This window comes from Heliangelus exortis, chromosome Z (genome assembly GCF_036169615.1).
Source record: "Heliangelus exortis chromosome Z, bHelExo1.hap1, whole genome shotgun sequence".
NCBI lineage: Eukaryota > Metazoa > Chordata > Aves > Apodiformes > Trochilidae > Heliangelus > Heliangelus exortis.
In genome coordinates this window covers 13,336,906-13,355,973 of record NC_092454.1, presented here as the reverse complement: position 1 = coordinate 13,355,973, position 19,068 = coordinate 13,336,906, and the positions used below count along the sequence as shown (strand labels likewise).

At 34.4% G+C, this 19,068-nt stretch overlaps 1 protein-coding gene across 7 annotated transcripts in view; it reads right to left on the bottom strand.

The window, feature by feature from the left end:
• NIPBL (NIPBL cohesin loading factor) overlaps positions 1-19,068 on the bottom strand; it is a 147,700-nt gene that overhangs the window by 31,949 nt on the left and 96,683 nt on the right. For all 7 annotated transcript variants that reach the window (XM_071730992.1, XM_071730991.1, XM_071730996.1 and 4 more), the window contains 6 exons: positions 7,994-8,176; positions 4,242-4,439; positions 3,999-4,070; positions 3,822-3,911; positions 2,487-2,590; positions 1,407-1,493 (listed from right to left, as the gene is read on the bottom strand). In XM_071730992.1, coding sequence (XP_071587093.1) covers positions 1,407-1,493; positions 2,487-2,590; positions 3,822-3,911; positions 3,999-4,070; positions 4,242-4,439; positions 7,994-8,176 — 734 coding nt within the window. The remainder of the gene's footprint in view (positions 1-1,406; positions 1,494-2,486; positions 2,591-3,821; positions 3,912-3,998; positions 4,071-4,241; positions 4,440-7,993; positions 8,177-19,068) is intronic.

Below are 19,068 nucleotides of genomic sequence, written 5' to 3'. Positions count from 1 at the left end.
ATTTAGATTTAGAACAGGGTACAGAATATCCATATTTCTGTATTGTACAAGTTACAAAAAACCCCATGAGGTTAATTATGATCGCCCAGCACTACTTTAATATTGTAATAACAGTAAGTACGTAAGTCTTTAAGTACTTTGTTCCTTAAACAGGTAAGGCTGTGTAAGAAAAAAAAAAAGGCAGATTTAAATATTTTATGTTTTCTTTTTGGCCATTAATCCTAACAGAAACAGAACTAATTTCCAAGTGCATTCTGCCTCTGAAACACATCCTGACATGGACACAGTATACCACCACTGTAAAAGAAGTAAGATTACTCCTTAGCAGAGGCTTTCTTTCCTGTAATGGTTTCAATAATTTTTCATAGTTTTTTAAGAAATACCTAAAACTTATTTGGCTGAAGATTGCTTTTTTTTTAAATCAAAACTTTGTTTCTGAATTTGAATATTGGACAATTTCAGTAACTTCTTAAGAATCTTGAGTTTTCTACGACAAACTATAAGAAAAATGTAACTTTAAAAGCATTATCATTAAGACATACTCACAGGGAAGTAGAGCAGGTAAACCATAACCTTCCTTTCGCTTAGTTTTTGTATTACAAAGACATTCAGAACCATACATTAAAACTTTGAGAACCATATAAGCAATCTAGATTAAAGTATTTAGGTACAAATACATCTCTAGTCTTCATCTGATTTAAATTCTTCCTTTTCAATATAGTCTCCATGTCTGCAGATCAAGAGGTTTTTCCATAAAATTCAAGAACTCTACTCTTGTTAGAATACAGTTTTGACCAGAAAATGTAGACACAAAGAAATGTATGAAACGTGAAGTAGCCCATATCAACCTTATGAAAACTCCAAATTTCCATGTAGTTTTAGGTATGTCAGGAAAATCCCCCAACATCTTAACATTCATATTAAATTTGCTTAAATTGATAACTTTAAATTTGCAGTGTAAGAGCAGATCTAAGAAAAGCAATTATGCTCAGGCTAAGAATATGTTTTATGTGAAAGCAGTAATACTTGCTTCATTGTTTAAGGGATGTTTTATGGACATGTAGCAAAGTAGCAACAAAATGTCCAGTGGTGCAAATTACACCAGTTACCATGAGAATTTTCAGGATGAAACTGTAATATTTAACATTAAAACAAAAGAAAACTCACTTGCTCCAAATACACCTCTTATTTATCAGTACTGTAGTAAAACGTGTTTGGTACTGAAAAAAGTTAGTCAATTGAATTTTACTTTAAGTCTTAAAATTTGACAATCTCAATCACATACATATTATATAAGAAATTCCTTTTGCACATACAGAGAGTATTTGAAACTATCACTAAGATAAGACTCAAGTGAAGAAAAGCATTCTATATAATGTTGTGAAATTATGTAATTTGAAACTCACATGGTTAAGTAATGTAGAAAGCTTTGATCCATCTTGAATATTTTTCTCCAAAATATTCAGGACTTTTACTGTTTTATCTGTTGACAGCTAAAAAAATGAAAAGAAACAATTAAACAACAGCAGGAATATAAGGCTTCCAAATTGCTGAAAAGCAATTCATGTTCATGGAAGAAGGACAGAATTTAAGATAATCTGAAATGCTTGAATTATATGTGATTTGAGGTAAGGATTGGATCTTGATTTCTGTGGTTTCTGACACAGCAGAACTGACAATGCTGGTAATACAACTCAAGTAGGTGAAATGTATTCTAAGATTGCAATCAAACCACATTTTCAACCCACAAAATCCATAGAAATAGATTTTAAATGGTGTATCTTGATTAAATGGTTAAATGATCAATAATGTTGCATAGTTATGAACCGATTTCATTCATCCAGTTACTCTTGGCCTTCTTCAGAAGCAAAAGAATGCTGACTGTATTGATGTATGTTGGTATGTACTTATGTATGCATTTATGTGTGAAAAGTATCAAACACATGTCAACAGTGAGAATCATCAGGAAAAGACAAAAAATCAGGGTGACAACACTCTACAAAGGGAGGTAGGGGAGACTGAAGAAAAGTTCAGGAAGAATACCTTAATTCTGGATTAAGGAAAACCTTTCAGAGTGACTTTTATAATAAAGGGCATCACAGACACTTCACAAACCTATTAAGTGGTCATGAGCAGGAAGAAATGTGTGAGCCAAGAGTGCCAGGAATGTAAGGAAAGCAATAATATAATTTCTACAGCTGTGATACTAAAATTTTACAGCAACACAAAGTTCCCTTCACCTGAGTTCAAGAAGAATGGCAAATAAACATTCACAAAAAAGTCTCAGCTTCAGAGCTAGTAACATGTAACATAGTAAGATGTAACAACAATTTAAACACTTCAGAAATCAGAAGAAGAACAGTTCTTCACAGTATCTGTCGCTTGCACAGGTGAGAAGGGTGAAATGTTACCACGGTGGACGTAAGTTTTTGTACGTTTATCAGAAATTATATATTAAAAAAGAGTTAAATACTATGGAGATTTACCTTGTCCATAATCCCCATTGCCTTGATTTTTGCAGATTCACTACCCAACTCACTAAGCTGATGTTTCCCCAGAAGCAATTCCTGTGGAATCTCATCATCATCCCCTTTAAAAAAAAGCAAAGCAAACAAACAAACAAACAAACAACTTATCAGTCATATATTAATTAGACTTCAAAGAAATAAGTATTTTTCAGCTGATATGAAAAAGCCTACCAAAGAAAAAGAACTGATTTTCAAAATAGCTAGCATCTAAATAGTTCCAAATAGTTAGCACCTAATAGTTATATCTAATGCTGACCAATACCAACTTTTAGTTGTATTAAAACAATAACTACTTGTTAAATATGACTGGTTCTGAAGTATCACTTAACAACCTGAGTCACCCATTTCTGAAAGTCATAAGCTAATTTTTTTTTATATAGAAAACCCCAGCAGCAGCTCCTGTGCTATCACTGATTTCAGTAAAACAAATATTAAAAGGTTGTGGTCTTTAACTTGAAGTTCAAATCTGGGGGAGGCAACACATGAAAAACATGTATGAAATCAAGTCCCTTGGGATATACTATTTCTTAATTTTATTTACCCTTACAACCACCCCATGATACTATATTACCATAAACAGAAAGACTCAATGACTTCACAGTTAAGTCCAAGGCTTTGTATACTATTGTTTTAATAGTGATTTGTTCTTGTTATAATCTTTGTGTTCTGATCTTGTTCTAATCCTGTGACGAAGGTGGCAGGAAAAAAATTATTGAATACTCTATTATCCAGCTCTTTAGAAAGTCATCTTGGTAAACCTGCACTACATCCTCAGACACTTGGGCTAAGCTGGCTGGTTTTCCAGTACTTTATGTAAGGAGCATACAGTGATTCAGAGCCTCAGTAAAAAATGCACAAGGACTCTGATGCTTTAATTGAATATTCAAGCTCTGTTAACAACGGCCACAGCAGATGCAAAATTATGTGTCTCAGACACTACTATCATGAGAAACATCTTATATTGGTGTTGTTTTCAAAGATATGTTTCACAGAAGATAACAACCTAGTGACTACCGAAAGACGACCAGGGGACTACTACTTGTCTCACAATTTATGTTCCTTTTGGATTCTGCAGGGAGAGGGAAAGAGGATCTTCTTTGTGCATCAGTAAGTGAAACTGAACAGGTGAAGGCAATGACTCCAGGATGGAAGCCATATAAACACAGTATGCCCTAATATGTAATTCAGGCAATTAAACAACCAAGAAGAAAGTTAGAAAATACTTCATATAAATTTGTTGGTGTTTCTTATTTTTCTAATTGGGGAAAGAATTTTGAAAGTTTGACATATTACCAAAAGCTGTAAAATCCATGTCTTCTAAATTTTCCAAAATATTCTCTATCGAAGCAGTAAACCTTTTGAAAGTTGAAGAATCCATCATTTCTGGTGAAAAAAGAAATTTATAAATAATTATTTTACATACAAAAAAACCACAAACTGAACTGCAGTAAATAGATCTTCTAAAATTACCTTCAGGTGTTAGTTTAGGTTCATAAGCTTTCCTCTTCTTTTGTTTTTCTTTCTTCTTCATTTTTCTAGCCACTAATTAAGAGAATAAAGAGTGAAAGAAATAATCTCAAAGGGAAAATAAAGGATTATTTACATATCTTACACTCGTGCTCAATACTGGATATTAATTTAAGATGTTTAGCATATCTTTAAAAACGCAGTAATATTATTGTATAAAATTCAACTTTAATAATTATTAGTTACCATCACTGAGACTAGGGGGAGGAGAATAATCATCCATGTCAGAGTCATCAGGACTGCGATTGCGGTACCGGCCACTACCCGAAGTCCTCCTTCCTTCATGGTAATGGCCACTTCTCCTGTGGTCACCAGAACTTCTTCTGTCATGTTCTTCATACTCCCAGGCTTCATCTCTATCCTTTTTATGTCTTTTACGTGAAGCTAAAAATGAAATGGACTTTAATTATAGATAAAAAAATTCTACTTTTAATAGCTCAAAATTAAAATATTTTTAAACAATGAAAAGGCACATAGGTGTGGTGCTTAGGGACATGATTTAGTGGGGACTTTGTAGTGTTAGGTTTACGTTTGGATCTTAAAGGTCTTTTCCAACTTAATTTATTCTATTATTTGCAAATTAAACACCAGCTATTATTGAAAACATAAGATACCCTAAAACTACAATATAAAATTCTGTTATGCTAGTACTCTAATCAATTATTTTGAATTACTTGCAAATTGTTCCTGAAACTTGCAAAGACACCAGGAAACATCTAAAAATACAAATTTGTAGGGCATTTGTCCTTTTAAGTAAGGCAAGGAACGTGGAACAAATAAAAAGTTTCATTCTTTCATAAAAGAACACTGAATGACTAAAACTGGGTATCCATATTCCAACTGAGTGATTGCTTTGGCCATCTAACACAGCAAGTTCCAATTACACTTGGCAATCTAGTTATTTAAAGACATTCTGTTTTGCCAAGACAACTAAAATTTTGTCTTGATACAGATTGCAGAAAATTCAGTATATAGGAGAAAGCTGGAGTCACAATTCTGGGCCAGATACCAAGTACTATAATAGGTTATTATGACTACTTTTCGGTCAGGACTAAAAATCCTAGCAGAGTAGATGTTGAAGAAATGGGGATAAATATTCTATATAGAAACAGAGATTTGATGGAAACTATTTGGGAAGTGGAATGGAGTATTCTGTATTATTTTTAAAGTAAATCTTGTGTCTTGAGGGAGAGGGTACTAACACATAATGGGAAACGGTGGAGGAAGTGGCTTCATCCATGAAATCAGTTAGCTCTCCTTTATCTAATATAACAGGAGAACTGGGCTGGGAAAAGATGCCTTACACAGATTGTGCTGTGAGAATCAAAACAGCTCCAAAACATATCATTCTAGCCTAGCAGAGTTCATGCTTGTGAGCCTGCATGTGACATTTGTGTGTCTCTGAAGTTTAGAGAGGTATGACTGCATACAGTTGTTGTTTATACTACTGTATACTGTCATTTCTGAGCAAAACGACTTCCAGAATTTATACAGGCCTGGAACTGAATTGACAAGTTCTCTCCACAACCCAAGTTTTACTGAGAAGCACAAGAAGCATACCAGGATACAGTAAATAATCAGCTCAGAAATAATATTTTAAAAAGCCCACCACAACAACATTCAAACTGAGGCGATACTAATGCTCTGAAGAAGCAGTACAAAACTTTTGCACAGAGGTGGTCCTAATATTTAAGATACTAAGTGAGTTCAGGCTTTGGGCTGTACTGCTTCTGGATCAGACTTGCTTCTAGAGACAGCACAATCATGTTCAGGATGTGTGATCTACCCGCACTGTCTAAAATGTTTGTGAATTAACTGTGACTAAAGAAGTGGAGGGCCCTCCTTGGTACGTGGAGTGAGCATTTTGGAGAAGAAAGTGTTTTATGGGAAAAGAGGTTACACATCTTAACTGATTCTTTTTTCCCATGAGACAGTATTTTGTGGAGGCAGATGACATCCATCTCCACAGTTATCAAATCTTCAGCACCAATTTAAGTCTGTAGGATGAATTCTGATCCCAGCTACATCTCCATGAGATAAGCAACTTCCAGTATTGCTTTCGAGAAGAATTTAAAATTGACCATTTTAACAACGCTGCATGACAAAACAGAAAGTGCTACAGTTGTGCTGGCTCTGCAAAGCAGTTCAGATGAACATGATTGCTCTACAAAATTTATTTTGATGTAGATAAAATTGATTAAACATTTAAGTAATATTAAAGAGTTTTATTAATTTTATATAATAAGAAATATGAAATATATATTTTTAGCAATAAAAAACTGTTGTGTTCTCAGAAATCTTTCATTCTTTTAATCATTTTGTCTCATTTTTAGTCAATTCAGTTCAACTGTATCTTTGAGAAATAATTATTTTTAAGGAATATGTCCTCACAGAATTGTTTAGAATGATGGCCTTGAATATAGCTTGAATGGATGTAGTAAATTTAGATTTCCTTAAAGAATACAATTACTGTGAAGTTTTCTTCCATGTGTTTTACTTTGTATTTAAGAATTTCAGCAGCCACTAATAGATGGCTAACAGATAAAGGCATCTGAAATTGACAATTCTCTCCATTCCCAACCAACTTAGAGTTTTTATTTACTTGTTTTTTAATTCACTGTTCCATATTATTAACATCATAAATAGGTGATAAAATACAGTAAACAGAGAACATATAATCCTGAATGAAGCTAATCATCATTAATCCTTTGCCAAAAACCAAGGCTGATCACAAACTACTTCATGATCTCACACTCATTGCAGCATTATTAGATTTTAGTAATATAATTATTATTAAAAACAAACAAACAAAAAACCAAAAGGACACTATTTGCTGCCTCTGATGAAAATGAGAAGTGTAGCTACTAAAATTTTTAAGTGCATTTGTGTATATGTACTGTATGTCTGTTGGATGAGAACTTGGAAGTTAGTGAAAAGCTGAACAAACAAATATCTCCCTTTTGGACACTCAGAAAGACTAAAAAGCAAACCTCTGTGTTTTATAAAAGCTCAGTAAAATGTTTATATATGCAAAGGTGGAAATATTCTAAACTTGGGGAACAAAATAATTATCAGCAAGATGCCATCTCAGGTTCACAGCAATAGACACTTATCCTTCACCTCTGCACAGTTTACACAGCCAAGATGTTAACTCATACTGAACTGACTCACTTGGTTTTAACAGTCTTCTTCGCAGTGCTGGCTTACTGAACTACCACAAACTAATCATGCTCTTATTAGCAAGTAGAAAATTCCTTACTAACTTAGGGGCACATGACATTTTTTTGACCCTTAAGAACTTTATCCCACTGCACAGCAAAATTTTAACTACAAGCTTGCCCTCTCCCCTTGAAAACAGTTAATTCAAGATCATTGTTATCAGCAAGTGGTATTTTAAGAACCCATGAGTAACAATTCCAGTTTTTCAATCTGCTAGAAGAAGAAATATTTTAAGAAACATCAGGGCAATTAAGAGTCTCAATTTATAATGTCAGAAAAATTCAAGAGGGGATTCTTCACTTTTCTTATCAATATAACTAAGATTAATTTAAAATGTATTTACTGAAAGGTTGTATGGGGTTTTTTTGCATACTTTTGTATTTAAGTTTTCTGTGCTGCTTTAAAGAGTATTTTCCTTAAAATGACTGGTTAAAAATGTTCAATTAGCATAACTGGAAAAAAAAAAATCTAATCAGCAGCTTCCTACAAGGTAACTAGAAAAAAATTTAATAACTAGCTGCTTTTCATCTTGAGTGGCAAATTTAAATCAAGTAATTTTTCTTTTAAATGAAAAAAAGGGTTCTTGGCCAAGTAGTAGCCGCTGAGACAGCAAACTTGTTTTTGTATGTTTTTAGTGTAGCCAGCTTAAAAAAAGTGTTTTTGTAAAAGCAAAACACTAGCTTTCTTTAGCAGTAGGAACAGAACAGTGTACTACTTACATTCAAAAGCTTCTTCACTGTCATTGTCTTCATCAGAACTGATTTCAGCATATTTTGGTTTCTCATTAACTGTGCTACGTTTGCGCTTGTTCATTTTCACACGTTCACAAAGTGGCATGGTGGATTCAATTTCTGCCAGGAGCTCAGGAGGCAACTCCTTTAACACTGACTGATCTATGCTACCTATTAATGGAGAGTAAGAAGAGTAAATGTGAACCTGAAGACAAAAACGAGGGCCTAACACTACAAACCTTTCTCAGGAACCTCTTACAGTATGTCCACTAGTAAGACCACAGTTAGACACATCTGGATGTATTCAACAGCCTTTTTAACAGTTGCATTTATCAACCACACTACAATTAGAAATTAACATAATAAATTGCATAAGCATCTCCTTCAATAAAATACTTTGTCAAGCATATAAACAAATTAAAATCAGTGAATTCCATTTCTAAAAAAAAATCCTTGTTCTACTTCCACAAAACTTACTTTTACTTCATTTGTTACTCTAAATTTAACAGGTTTTCTAACAGCATAAGTAAATTATGTATTAATTGTGTGCCTCATTAATATTTCTGTTTACTCTCATTCATATTATTCAGTGTACACATGACAGTAAACCTCCCTTTTCCAGTTAGAAGGGACAATATGTGGCAGATCCTCTGGGGTCCGATACCTAAATGCAGGACAAATCATAAGACATTCAAACCTCTGCCACAGATTTTTTCTTACCCCCCCACTAGAAGTTTTCTAATAAAACTCAAATTGTTGCTGATTTTGTTACAAACTAAGGTGAAAAGACTTCTATTGAATATGGATAAACACTGCTGGCCCGCATCAGGCTTCTTTTCCACATCGGTAGACATCAGCACACCACTTGCATTGCATTTTGTAACTGTGGCTAGACCCACATGCAGTGAGAATGAAGACTTGCAGTCAAAATTTTCACAACTGATTCAAGTAAATCATTAATTCTGAAGTATTTGAATTTTCTTTATTTGATATCTTTAATTATCAAAGGACCTATTGGACAGACTTGAAGATTATCAGACTAAACTATTAACCTATTTCCAGTTTATGAAAAACATCTTTGTGAGAAGCATCTATCTTCCTTCCCAAGACATCCTGTATTATTTAGAGGAAATCAGCTGCCAACTTCTGTGTACACACATATAGTTCTAAAAAAGTATTTTTTGTATGGTAATTCCATTTTATACCTGCATTAGCAACCTAATTTTCTAAAATTTATTTCAATTTTTCCACTAGCATCCTTTCTTCTGATCTAAGATTAGTCTTTTTCTTTCTTTTTCTCTTCAAACATCTTTAGCTGGAATTAGAATACCCCTTAATATGGGAAGATAGTTTCTAGCAACAAATTTAAGAACTCCCATTTATTGTTTCACTTATATTTACATATATAAGAACTGCCTTCAAAACTTTTTCAAGCATTAGGTGCTTGAAATGATCAGAAAATGATCAGGTAATTTTTTTATATAATTCTCAAATACATTCTGCAAGGCAGCTGATTTACATGGATAAAAAAGTTATTTAACTTAAAATACTAGGAATTTCAAACTGAAATATCTAAAAAAGGAAGCTTCTATAAAGTAACACAAATAGTCAAAAGTTAACCCTATTTTCTACCTGAAGTGGCCACTCTCACTGACTTGTGTTGCCCTTCTCAGATAATTACCACCTGCCAAAGTTATCTAAATTCCCAATATTGCTTTCAAAAATACCATCATACTTTTCACAGTGTGGCTTGACTGCATTGCAGTGACATGATTATTCTCTGTGGTCTGGGCACTTGACTGAGGAGAGGCACAAGTATGCCAGCATGGGCAGATCAGTTCCATTATGTTGTTAAGCACCAGCTGACTGGATGACAGCCAGGACCAATTTGGATGCTGCACAGCCACGCCCATGCAGTGGTGTCCCCATACTAAGACTACATGACTTGTTGTATGCCTATACAGTGCCTGAAGACACATGGCTTACATCCAGACTTAACCTTCAGCAAAATAAGCAAACACAAATTTTAAGACAATTCCACAGGTGAAATCGTGAAGGCCTTGGATCCTGGGTCTCTAACACATACTCTCAATTTTATGCACTGTTGTTGATTTCACTTAAATCAGCAGAACTAAATGCACAGCATAAAGTCTACAGCAAAAACGGCTAAACAGAGACACTGCAAGAATCAGCCACACATAAAGGAACAAAAGTTGCATTAAAAAGCCAAACAACAAACAAACAAACAAAAAATCACCGCCTACTACTCTCCCACTTCCTAGGAATATTTGTGCTTTCCTTATTGATTTTGTTCCCAGGACAGAACACCACTCAATCTTTTAATAGCTGCTGATGACTGTAAATAACCAAATTTACTCATGAAGTACAAAGGAGCTAAACATGACTGCAAATGCATCTAGAATACTGATACACATGGAAGAAGACTCCCTATCTTTTCGTAAGAAATCCAGGGACATGATACACTCTGGGACTCCATTTAAAAAGTTATTAATACACTATTATTTATGTTACTTTGAATTGGGGCAACTCAATCTTCACTAGAAACATCTTACTCAATTCCTTCTTTTGTAACTCTACGTTTTATAAAAAAAGTACTGCTTCTGTTTTTGGGGGGAGTAAAGGAATACTTAAAAGAGAATCCAGTTAGCATTAGAATCCAGTGACATGGCAACAAACATAAGGTTATATAAAACCCATGTTAATGTCTTTTCAGTTTAGGGAATACCTTAAAAAAAATTATAAGAATATGCAACATGTGTCCAGAGAAGTGAAATTAAGCTTGTGAAGGGTCTGGACAAGAAGTCCTATGAGGAGAGGCTGAGGGAACTGGGATTATTTAGTTTGAAGAAGAGGAAGCCGAGGGGGGATTTTTATCGTTCTCTACAACTACCTGAAAGGAGGTTGTAAGGGAGGTTCGTGTTGGCCTTTTCTCATATAAATAACAACAGAACTAGAGGAAATGGTCTGAAGTTGCAACCAGGGAAGTCTAGACTAGATTTTAGGAAGTTTTTCTTTACTGAGAGTAGACAGGCATTGGAAGGGGCTGCACAGGGAGGTGGTAGAGTTACCATCTCTGGAGGTATTTTAAAAAACACGTAGATGAGGCACTATTCGCTCTACTGGGCATGTTGATAGAGATTTTTCAATTTCTTTGGTAAGTTTGATTAGAGCTGGGACCTGCACTGGTGTTTCCACTTTGATCAGTTACATTTGCCTCCAGTTACATTTTTTAAAATACCTATGGAGTAAATAACTTTACTGAAAAGCTACTTCACAAGTTAACAAGAATGCCTCAAAAATAAGGCAAAGTTAAATACAAGTTAATAAGAATGCTAGCAAACTACATTAATGTTGAAAAAGGTACAGAATAGCTGCAATAATAATCACTCACACAGAACCACATCCTTGAACAGTCACTTCTTCAGAGCTTCTCAAAACATAAGCTATACTGTATATGTATGTATGTATGACTTAAGCTGAAAGTAAATTCTTGTTTTTGTTTGATTTCTATTATTAAAAGCTTTTCTACTGAAGGTATTCAAGAATCTTCAGCTGTTACTGAATATCCATTAACCACCCAGATTCTTGTTTTCTCACAGAGCAATTTGTGACAAAATAGAAGTTGTTTATCACCAGAAAACCTTAGCTAAAAATTATTAGCCTGTAAGCCTCCTACCATATTGTATTTTATTCTGAGAAGCTTTCCAAAGGGTTTTGACATCTATAGCAGAAAGATTTCAACAAATTTCTAGTCGATGTTGTGCCTCCCTTCTTCATGTATGGCTTAAAAGAAGTATGGAAAGGCACAGATCTTGCTTAAAGCTCAGCATTGTTTTTTGTTGATAATTTGATGGGTATTTTCAGGTCTGTTCAACAGCCTTTAACTTTACCTAGGATTTACAGCTATCTAATCTTTAGAAGGATCCAAAATCACTTTGCTGTAAATTTGCAAGTCAAATACATTCCCCTGATCCAGGCAGATGAATGTCTTCAAGAGATATTGAACATCAAAAAAAAGGTAATATAATTATGGACTTTTACTGGATCCATTCAATATGGATTGTAAAATTATTTTTTGACATAACCACCAATGTGTTCAAATTAGTTATGGAAAAGAGGACAATGCTTGCTGATGCTTAGGTAAGCTTTCCAGGATCAGAAAGGCCATTCCTGCCATAAAAACAAAACCAACACTAATAAACTTTGTTATGTTCTTTACTGATTTATCTTTACTTTCCAAATTAGGGAAAACAGATGCATAGTTCACATTTTGGTGCAATTTCCAATGAACTAACAAGCTATCAAGATTCAAGTACATTTAGAAACCTTAACTCCAAATTGCTACTTTCCTTTCTAAAGAGACACTTAATACAGTGGAAACAATCCACACAGGTTTGCTTATATGTGTTTAAAACAATTGTGACATCAAAGTGACATGTTTCCACATAGATCTATCATGGCACATGAACAAGTACTTAAGTTAATTTCACAAGTAAGGTTCACATTCATGAAGTGTTTTGGAAAAATTAGCCTCCCATAAATAGTCTTCTCCATTTCTGTGGGCTATATAGTCTGCACATGGCAAAACTGCAGTTCATGCAATTTCATATTTATAATCTCTCTCTATATACCTTGTATTTTAAAATGCAACTTTTTTCCAATTATCAAGACATTATAGACACAGTACTTAGGGATATAGCTTAACTAAGGTCTTGTCAATGTTTGGCTAATGGATCATGGTTGGAATCCATGATCTTGAAGGTGTTTTTCAACCGAGGAAATTCTGATTATATAAAATAACACACAAGGGTTTAAGTGGGAACAATGCAACTTATTTGGGGTGGTCCAAGCACTTCCTGTATTCTGAAATTTCTGTAGTAATGAATTTTCACACATGGTCATTTTGACATTATAAATAAACCCCTGCAGATTGGTGCTGTTTTGGCCTCCTCTTGCTGATCTTTTTTCCAAACAGGACATTACCTGCTATGGACCATTCTTATTTTGCTGGTATTTATCCAGTCTTTCTGTTATTTCACAGATATCTCACTTTCCTTATATGTCCTCCTGAGAACATGTATTTATCTAATAGAGGATGCTCCTCCCTTATGCATCAACACCTGTCCAACTTTCTCAAGTAATTTTGGGTCACCACTATAACTACACTGATAAAACCTCGTATGTATAGGCAGAATGTAAAGCAGTTTCTTTCTAGATTAGCTCTAAGAAACTCAGAACTCTGTGCTAAATTAAATAAAATATACTTTTACTCCAAAACAAGAGTGCTGCCTTCAGGTTGGATAGCCCTGTTATGGTAACTCCAACAGCACAGACACACAGCTTAATTCTATTACAATCATTCATGCAGATACGGTTTTATTTTAGATTTTAAAAAGAGAGAACTAAAAAGAAAAAAAAAAAACACTACAAGAAAAAAAAAAAAAAAAAAGAGGGGATAAACATATTTCCCCACTTTATAAAGATGTTAGGAAAATAAACACCCTTTTAGAATAGGTAAGTACTGTTACAGTATAGCACTCAGGCAACACAGTGCAAAGGGCCATTGATTAACAGCTTACTGGCTAAAGCTATAATTTTTTTTTGCTAAGTGTATATATTTAATTACAGGCTTTCCACCAGGCTCTCCCTTAAAATACCCCAGCATGTTTTTTACAGGGTGCACTGAGTCCTAGGTGGTCAGACTTCCTTGCCCAAAAGCTTCACACTACTCCAAGTAATTTTGTGCTCTGGAGCCTTTCAAAAACAGAAGACAGAAGGAAATCACAACCATTTTCTCAAAGTGGAATTTAAGGTATGAGGAAGATACGTCTGCTCATAAGACAGACGTTCCACTTTAATCTCAACACCATTATCAATCATCTGAAAAACACACCGTCAAATGAACACTGATGAAAATAATCTGAGAAGCAGTGCATTAACTCCAGCAGCTTTCCTCTTCCATCTCCTTCTGCCTTAAAGCTTACACAGACAGATATACCTCTACATCATCTGTACAGCTGACCCTCACCTTCTGACTATATCCGTGAAAGGCTAACTCCTGAGGTCAGCTCACATACCAGAAACAGGGTGGGAGGCTGATATGCCCTCACCACGACCCAAGGGACTGCACCCACAGGATTCTCAGCTGCAACAGATTTGGTAGGAGGGAGAGAAGTAGTTCTAAGTAGAAGTATATCCTATGTCATTCTATAGAACCTGCTTGAATAAATATTTCAAAACAATTTTTCTTCATCTGCCCCAGTGCTGGAGCAGAGGCAAGACTCCCAGCCTTGGGCTACAACAAGGACAAAAAGTTCAGACTCCTTGTTTATACTCTTGGTCCTTAGATCTGTCTTTGGAAATTAGGACCCAGCTAGGCTGGTGGGTTGGAGAAGAATTTGGACACAGCAATGGAATAATTCCAAGATGTAGCAGAGGTTATCACTGCCAACAGCACATATTTAAAAATTAATGTATAGTAGTACAAAATACTCTCAGAAGCTACTCACATTGTTTGGCAAGAGCCAAGAGATTTCTTAAGAGCACCCCTAACAGTCCAGGCAGAAAGCAGGGAATATACCCAACATCGACTCTCCAAAGATGCCAAAAGAAATCATATATATAACCTCCTCTGACTGCTGTGGCAACTACAGCCATAACTTATTTTACTCCTTATTGCTATTATCTGGCTTTTTATCTTTATAAAAATCAACAAAAGGTGGCTAGAGCAGTCAATTTTTGCAAGACACTTCACAAAAAATATAGCAGTACTCACCAGTAAAACGGAGCAAAAGTAGCAGCTGAAGTAAATACAGTGCTGCACATTTTTAAGATCCAGTGTCAAGGGACTGAACTTGGATTTCACTGTCATTGCTTTTGAACATATGCATTGAAATTTAAGCCAACTCTATTTATTGTATTAAAAACCGAAGATATCTTGTACAGTTGCAAAACAAGAACATGCAATCTTCAAAAATCCTCTGATAAATCAGGTAATAAACTTCTATTACTTTCATGTGCCAAAATAATTTTTCCAAAATAAAAAAAATTAAAGAATGCACTCCTAAATCTGTAGAGAGAAATGTCACATTTTGTATGAATCAAAGTAAAATGAAAATGGAGGGTTTGGTCAAGTCTGTTGTTGCTGCTCAGAACTAGATGTGCAACATGCAAAGTTCACTATTATTATTCAGAGAAAACTTAAGAACAATTGCAAGAGCAAGAATCAAAATATTTACCTTAATAGCAAGGTCTAAAGTAGGAAGTAACTAAAGCAGCCTCCAGACAAAGCACTGTGCTGAAAATGTCTCCCGTTGTACTAGTAACAGATCAACACAGGAAAGGACTCCAGTGTGCAAACAGATGAATCTCTGCTGCCTACAGACAGCAGTTTATCCAACATTTACTTCTGAAAAATTAGCACCAAAAATGAAGGCCCCAGAGAGTATGCACAATGCCCATGCCAATCTCAACATACTTTCTTGGACAGGACAGACACACCATACGTAAAAAATCCCTACAAGCAGAAGTGATCCACTCTGATGCAAACCATACTAGAAATAAGTTCTTTGTAGACTATTGGATTTAAATGGCTATATATAGTTTGTTTTTTAACTAAACAGTGCCTGAAATGTTTTCCAAACTGTGAATCTGTCCAATCCAGAAAGGAGAAAAAAAATAACAACTAAATGGACAAAGTGTATATTGAAATGGAGTCTCTACAAACGTATCTTTCAGTAAAGGACAGCCAGCTCCTCTTCTAGCAAGTTGAAAAGAGCTAGTCACTAATATCTCAGAAAAGATGAAAAACAGGAAGACTGCAGAATTCTTATGATAGAGGAATTTCGTTCAAAATTCCACTTAAATTTAGAGTTTAAGAGATTTCTCTGAAATATGACAATTTCTGTAGAACTTCAGAGAAAGCTGTGACATGTCCACATGCAAGTGCATGCACATGCAAAATACTTAGTGGGTTATTCCTCTGGCTTTCCCACAGGTAAATACATTTGCTACCAGAAACTCAGATTTCAAGATTTGTAGAATTGCAAACTTTCACAAATCTAATTTTCACAAAAGCACAATCTATAGTAAGTAGGTTGATTATACCCTTTTCCTTTCCCAAGGAAATACATTTTACTCCAGTTTCTTCCATTCAGTACAGCTGCTTGCCCCACTCATTTCAGTGAATACAATGGGTCTGCTCAGCATAAAGATAGTTAATTTGGAAATAAATTTCAGAGAACTCTAAATTTTTCTTGATGTGTTAATATCCATAAGCTACTTGATAAAATTGCTAAACATTTTAGTACTTATAGAAGTCCTACACATGAAGGATTTTAATGTTTAATACTGATACTTCCTTTTTGTCTACAGTTCTCACTGTATCAGAAATATTTGTGACTAGCTCTGCTAAGGTAGTTAGAAATCTGTAAGATGCATTACAAATTGGATTAGTAAGTAAACCACCCGGATACAGCTTTTCATCCTGGAATATTCCCTTTTTCTGTCACTCCTACCTAGAAGATAAGCATCTAATTTATTACTTTGCTTCACAAGTGAGATTTTTTTTCAGCTGTGCTAGAACTCAAAGATAGACCATCACATCACATGTCAAATTATAGTTACTACAGGCTCTGAAAAAGGTCACCTGGAATGAAAAAGAACATAACCAAACCAAAACAAACAGAACAACAAAATAAACCCCAAGAAACCACACAAGGACAGAACACAGAAAAATTTCAAAGCATTGTTTTAACTCTACAGCATAAAAATGATTGGATAGTAAGTTTTTTAGTTGATCCTGTAAGAATATGTATGAAGAGCACGAAGCACCTTTGAAGAAATAGTAAATCACTCAAATTAGAGACTACAGCAGCAGAGTATGCGGTACATTTAGGAAGACTAGTAGAAAGCAATAAAAATGTGTGCCTAAGGTTTTGTGTTGTACAGGTAGTTAAATCCTGTAACAATCTACACAATGAAGGAACAGCCTTCAGATCAGATTTTTATTTATTTTTTTTTAAACAATGAACTTTTCTTTGTTAATAACTGGAAGACCCAAAACTTGTGCCTTTACACAAGTCTTAAGATAACATTCTCTCATTTGTCATCAAAGCAAAACTTGCATTATATTTATCATCCTTATTTTGGAAAAACAACCCTTCAAACATATCGCAAACCAAGTCAGACATTTCCTTACACAGACAATTACAGTTTCTCTCATTACTGGTATCTTTTTCATGCTTTAACAAAGCAAAAATTGTCTTGTTCAGAATGCAGTAACTGAAACTGTTAACATCTCCCATCCCAACACAGCTGATCAGTATAGCTCTAACAAGCAGCAGAAAAGGTATTCGCTGAAGCTCTGAAAAGGATAGCAAACACAACCTCCTCACTGCAGGCACAAACTCAGAGGTGAAATTTTCATGGATCGCCCGAAAACACAGTTGCATTAAAACCAAGAAAAAGGAATTAACAGATGTTATAGCCAGAAGAAAAAAGTGTTATCATTAATTCTGATCTGGACAAAAGGCTACAAAATTTCACTGTAAGACCTCCTAACAAAAAGACTATGAAAAAATTTTCCACAGATTTCCACCAAACTAAAGTGAATCTTTCAGAAAAATGCTCAAAGATCAGGAGAGAAAGAAAAGAGCTGCTTCATTGTAAATGCTAAAAGTGACTGTTGGGATCATTCAATATTAACAGTCATATGCTATGTCTATCCCTCCTATTCATATAGCAACAAAATTCTAAACCTGTCTATAAAATTCTATTAAAATGCTCCTTTGTCTTTTTGCAGTACAATGCAAGTCTTATCCCTGTGCAAAACAAATATGATTTTCAAATTTACTGAAACAATGTAGAAAGTTGTACAGACTTTCAGTTTGCAAAGCTTTTACTTTAGCTTAAAATAAAGCATTTTTACTGAGTTTTATAATGAATGAGCATTAGTCCCTTACAACAGAGTAAGTACCTAAATGGTGTTTCCAACTTGCTGAATTAGTCCTGTTTTAAACTGGATTTCAGATAAACCACAGCAACTACGTGTATATGACAAAGCCAAGAGAAGACATTTCACTGGGGAAGGGATGGATGAGAAAGCAAAAATAAAGGACAGGAAACACAAGGAAGTAAAATAAGGGAAGATAAAGCAAAATATACTAAGCTACATGAAATAACAAGGATGTAAGAAATGGAATAATGATGCTAAAAGTCAATACTACAAAAGAATTGCTACAATCTATTAGGAAATATAGGATGAACTAAATAAATAATGTTATGAAAATTACATTTCCTAGTGTATTAGAATGTTTACAACTAAAAATGCCACAGAATAAAAGAGTGAACACTATTTCTCTAAACTGAAGAGAGGACATTGTGGTAATGTCATTAATATCTTCTGAATCAGTAAGCTGATGACAAAAAGACTGGCTTATGAAGAGATATCTTTACAAACTATAAACCTTTTCAAATATTTGGGTTTACCTAGTGATTTACCATTATATCTCCTAGGAAGCTAGTTACCAGAAGTGGAGCAAAAAAAAATTAAAACTAAAAATACACATGAAAAATCTTGAGTTCAAAGACACTTTCTCCAAAATCTACCTGTCTCAATGCTCAAAATTTGATTTGTAAGAGAAACAGTCACAACATTAGTCTTTTCATGAAAGCTAGCTCTAGTCATTTTAACAGCCTCATTCTTTATACAATAGCAAAAAGACTGATACCAGATTCAAACACCTTCTTTCCCTGGAAAATAGGTACCAAGTTATTTGAGAATACTTAAGAAATACAACTTCAGAAAAGTTCACAAAAACATTGCAGAAAATTCTAAATCTGACTTTAAAATTAAAATGTCGCTCCTGTGACACAGCTAATACAGTCATGCCAATCAGACAGGACTCACTAAATCCTTTACACATCACTAGAACATTTTATACAAATAACAGCATACAACACAGACTACAAAAAAGCACTTCAGACAGATTTTAGAGAACATATGTGCACTGTATATGGCTTTTAGGTCTCTAAAAATAGAT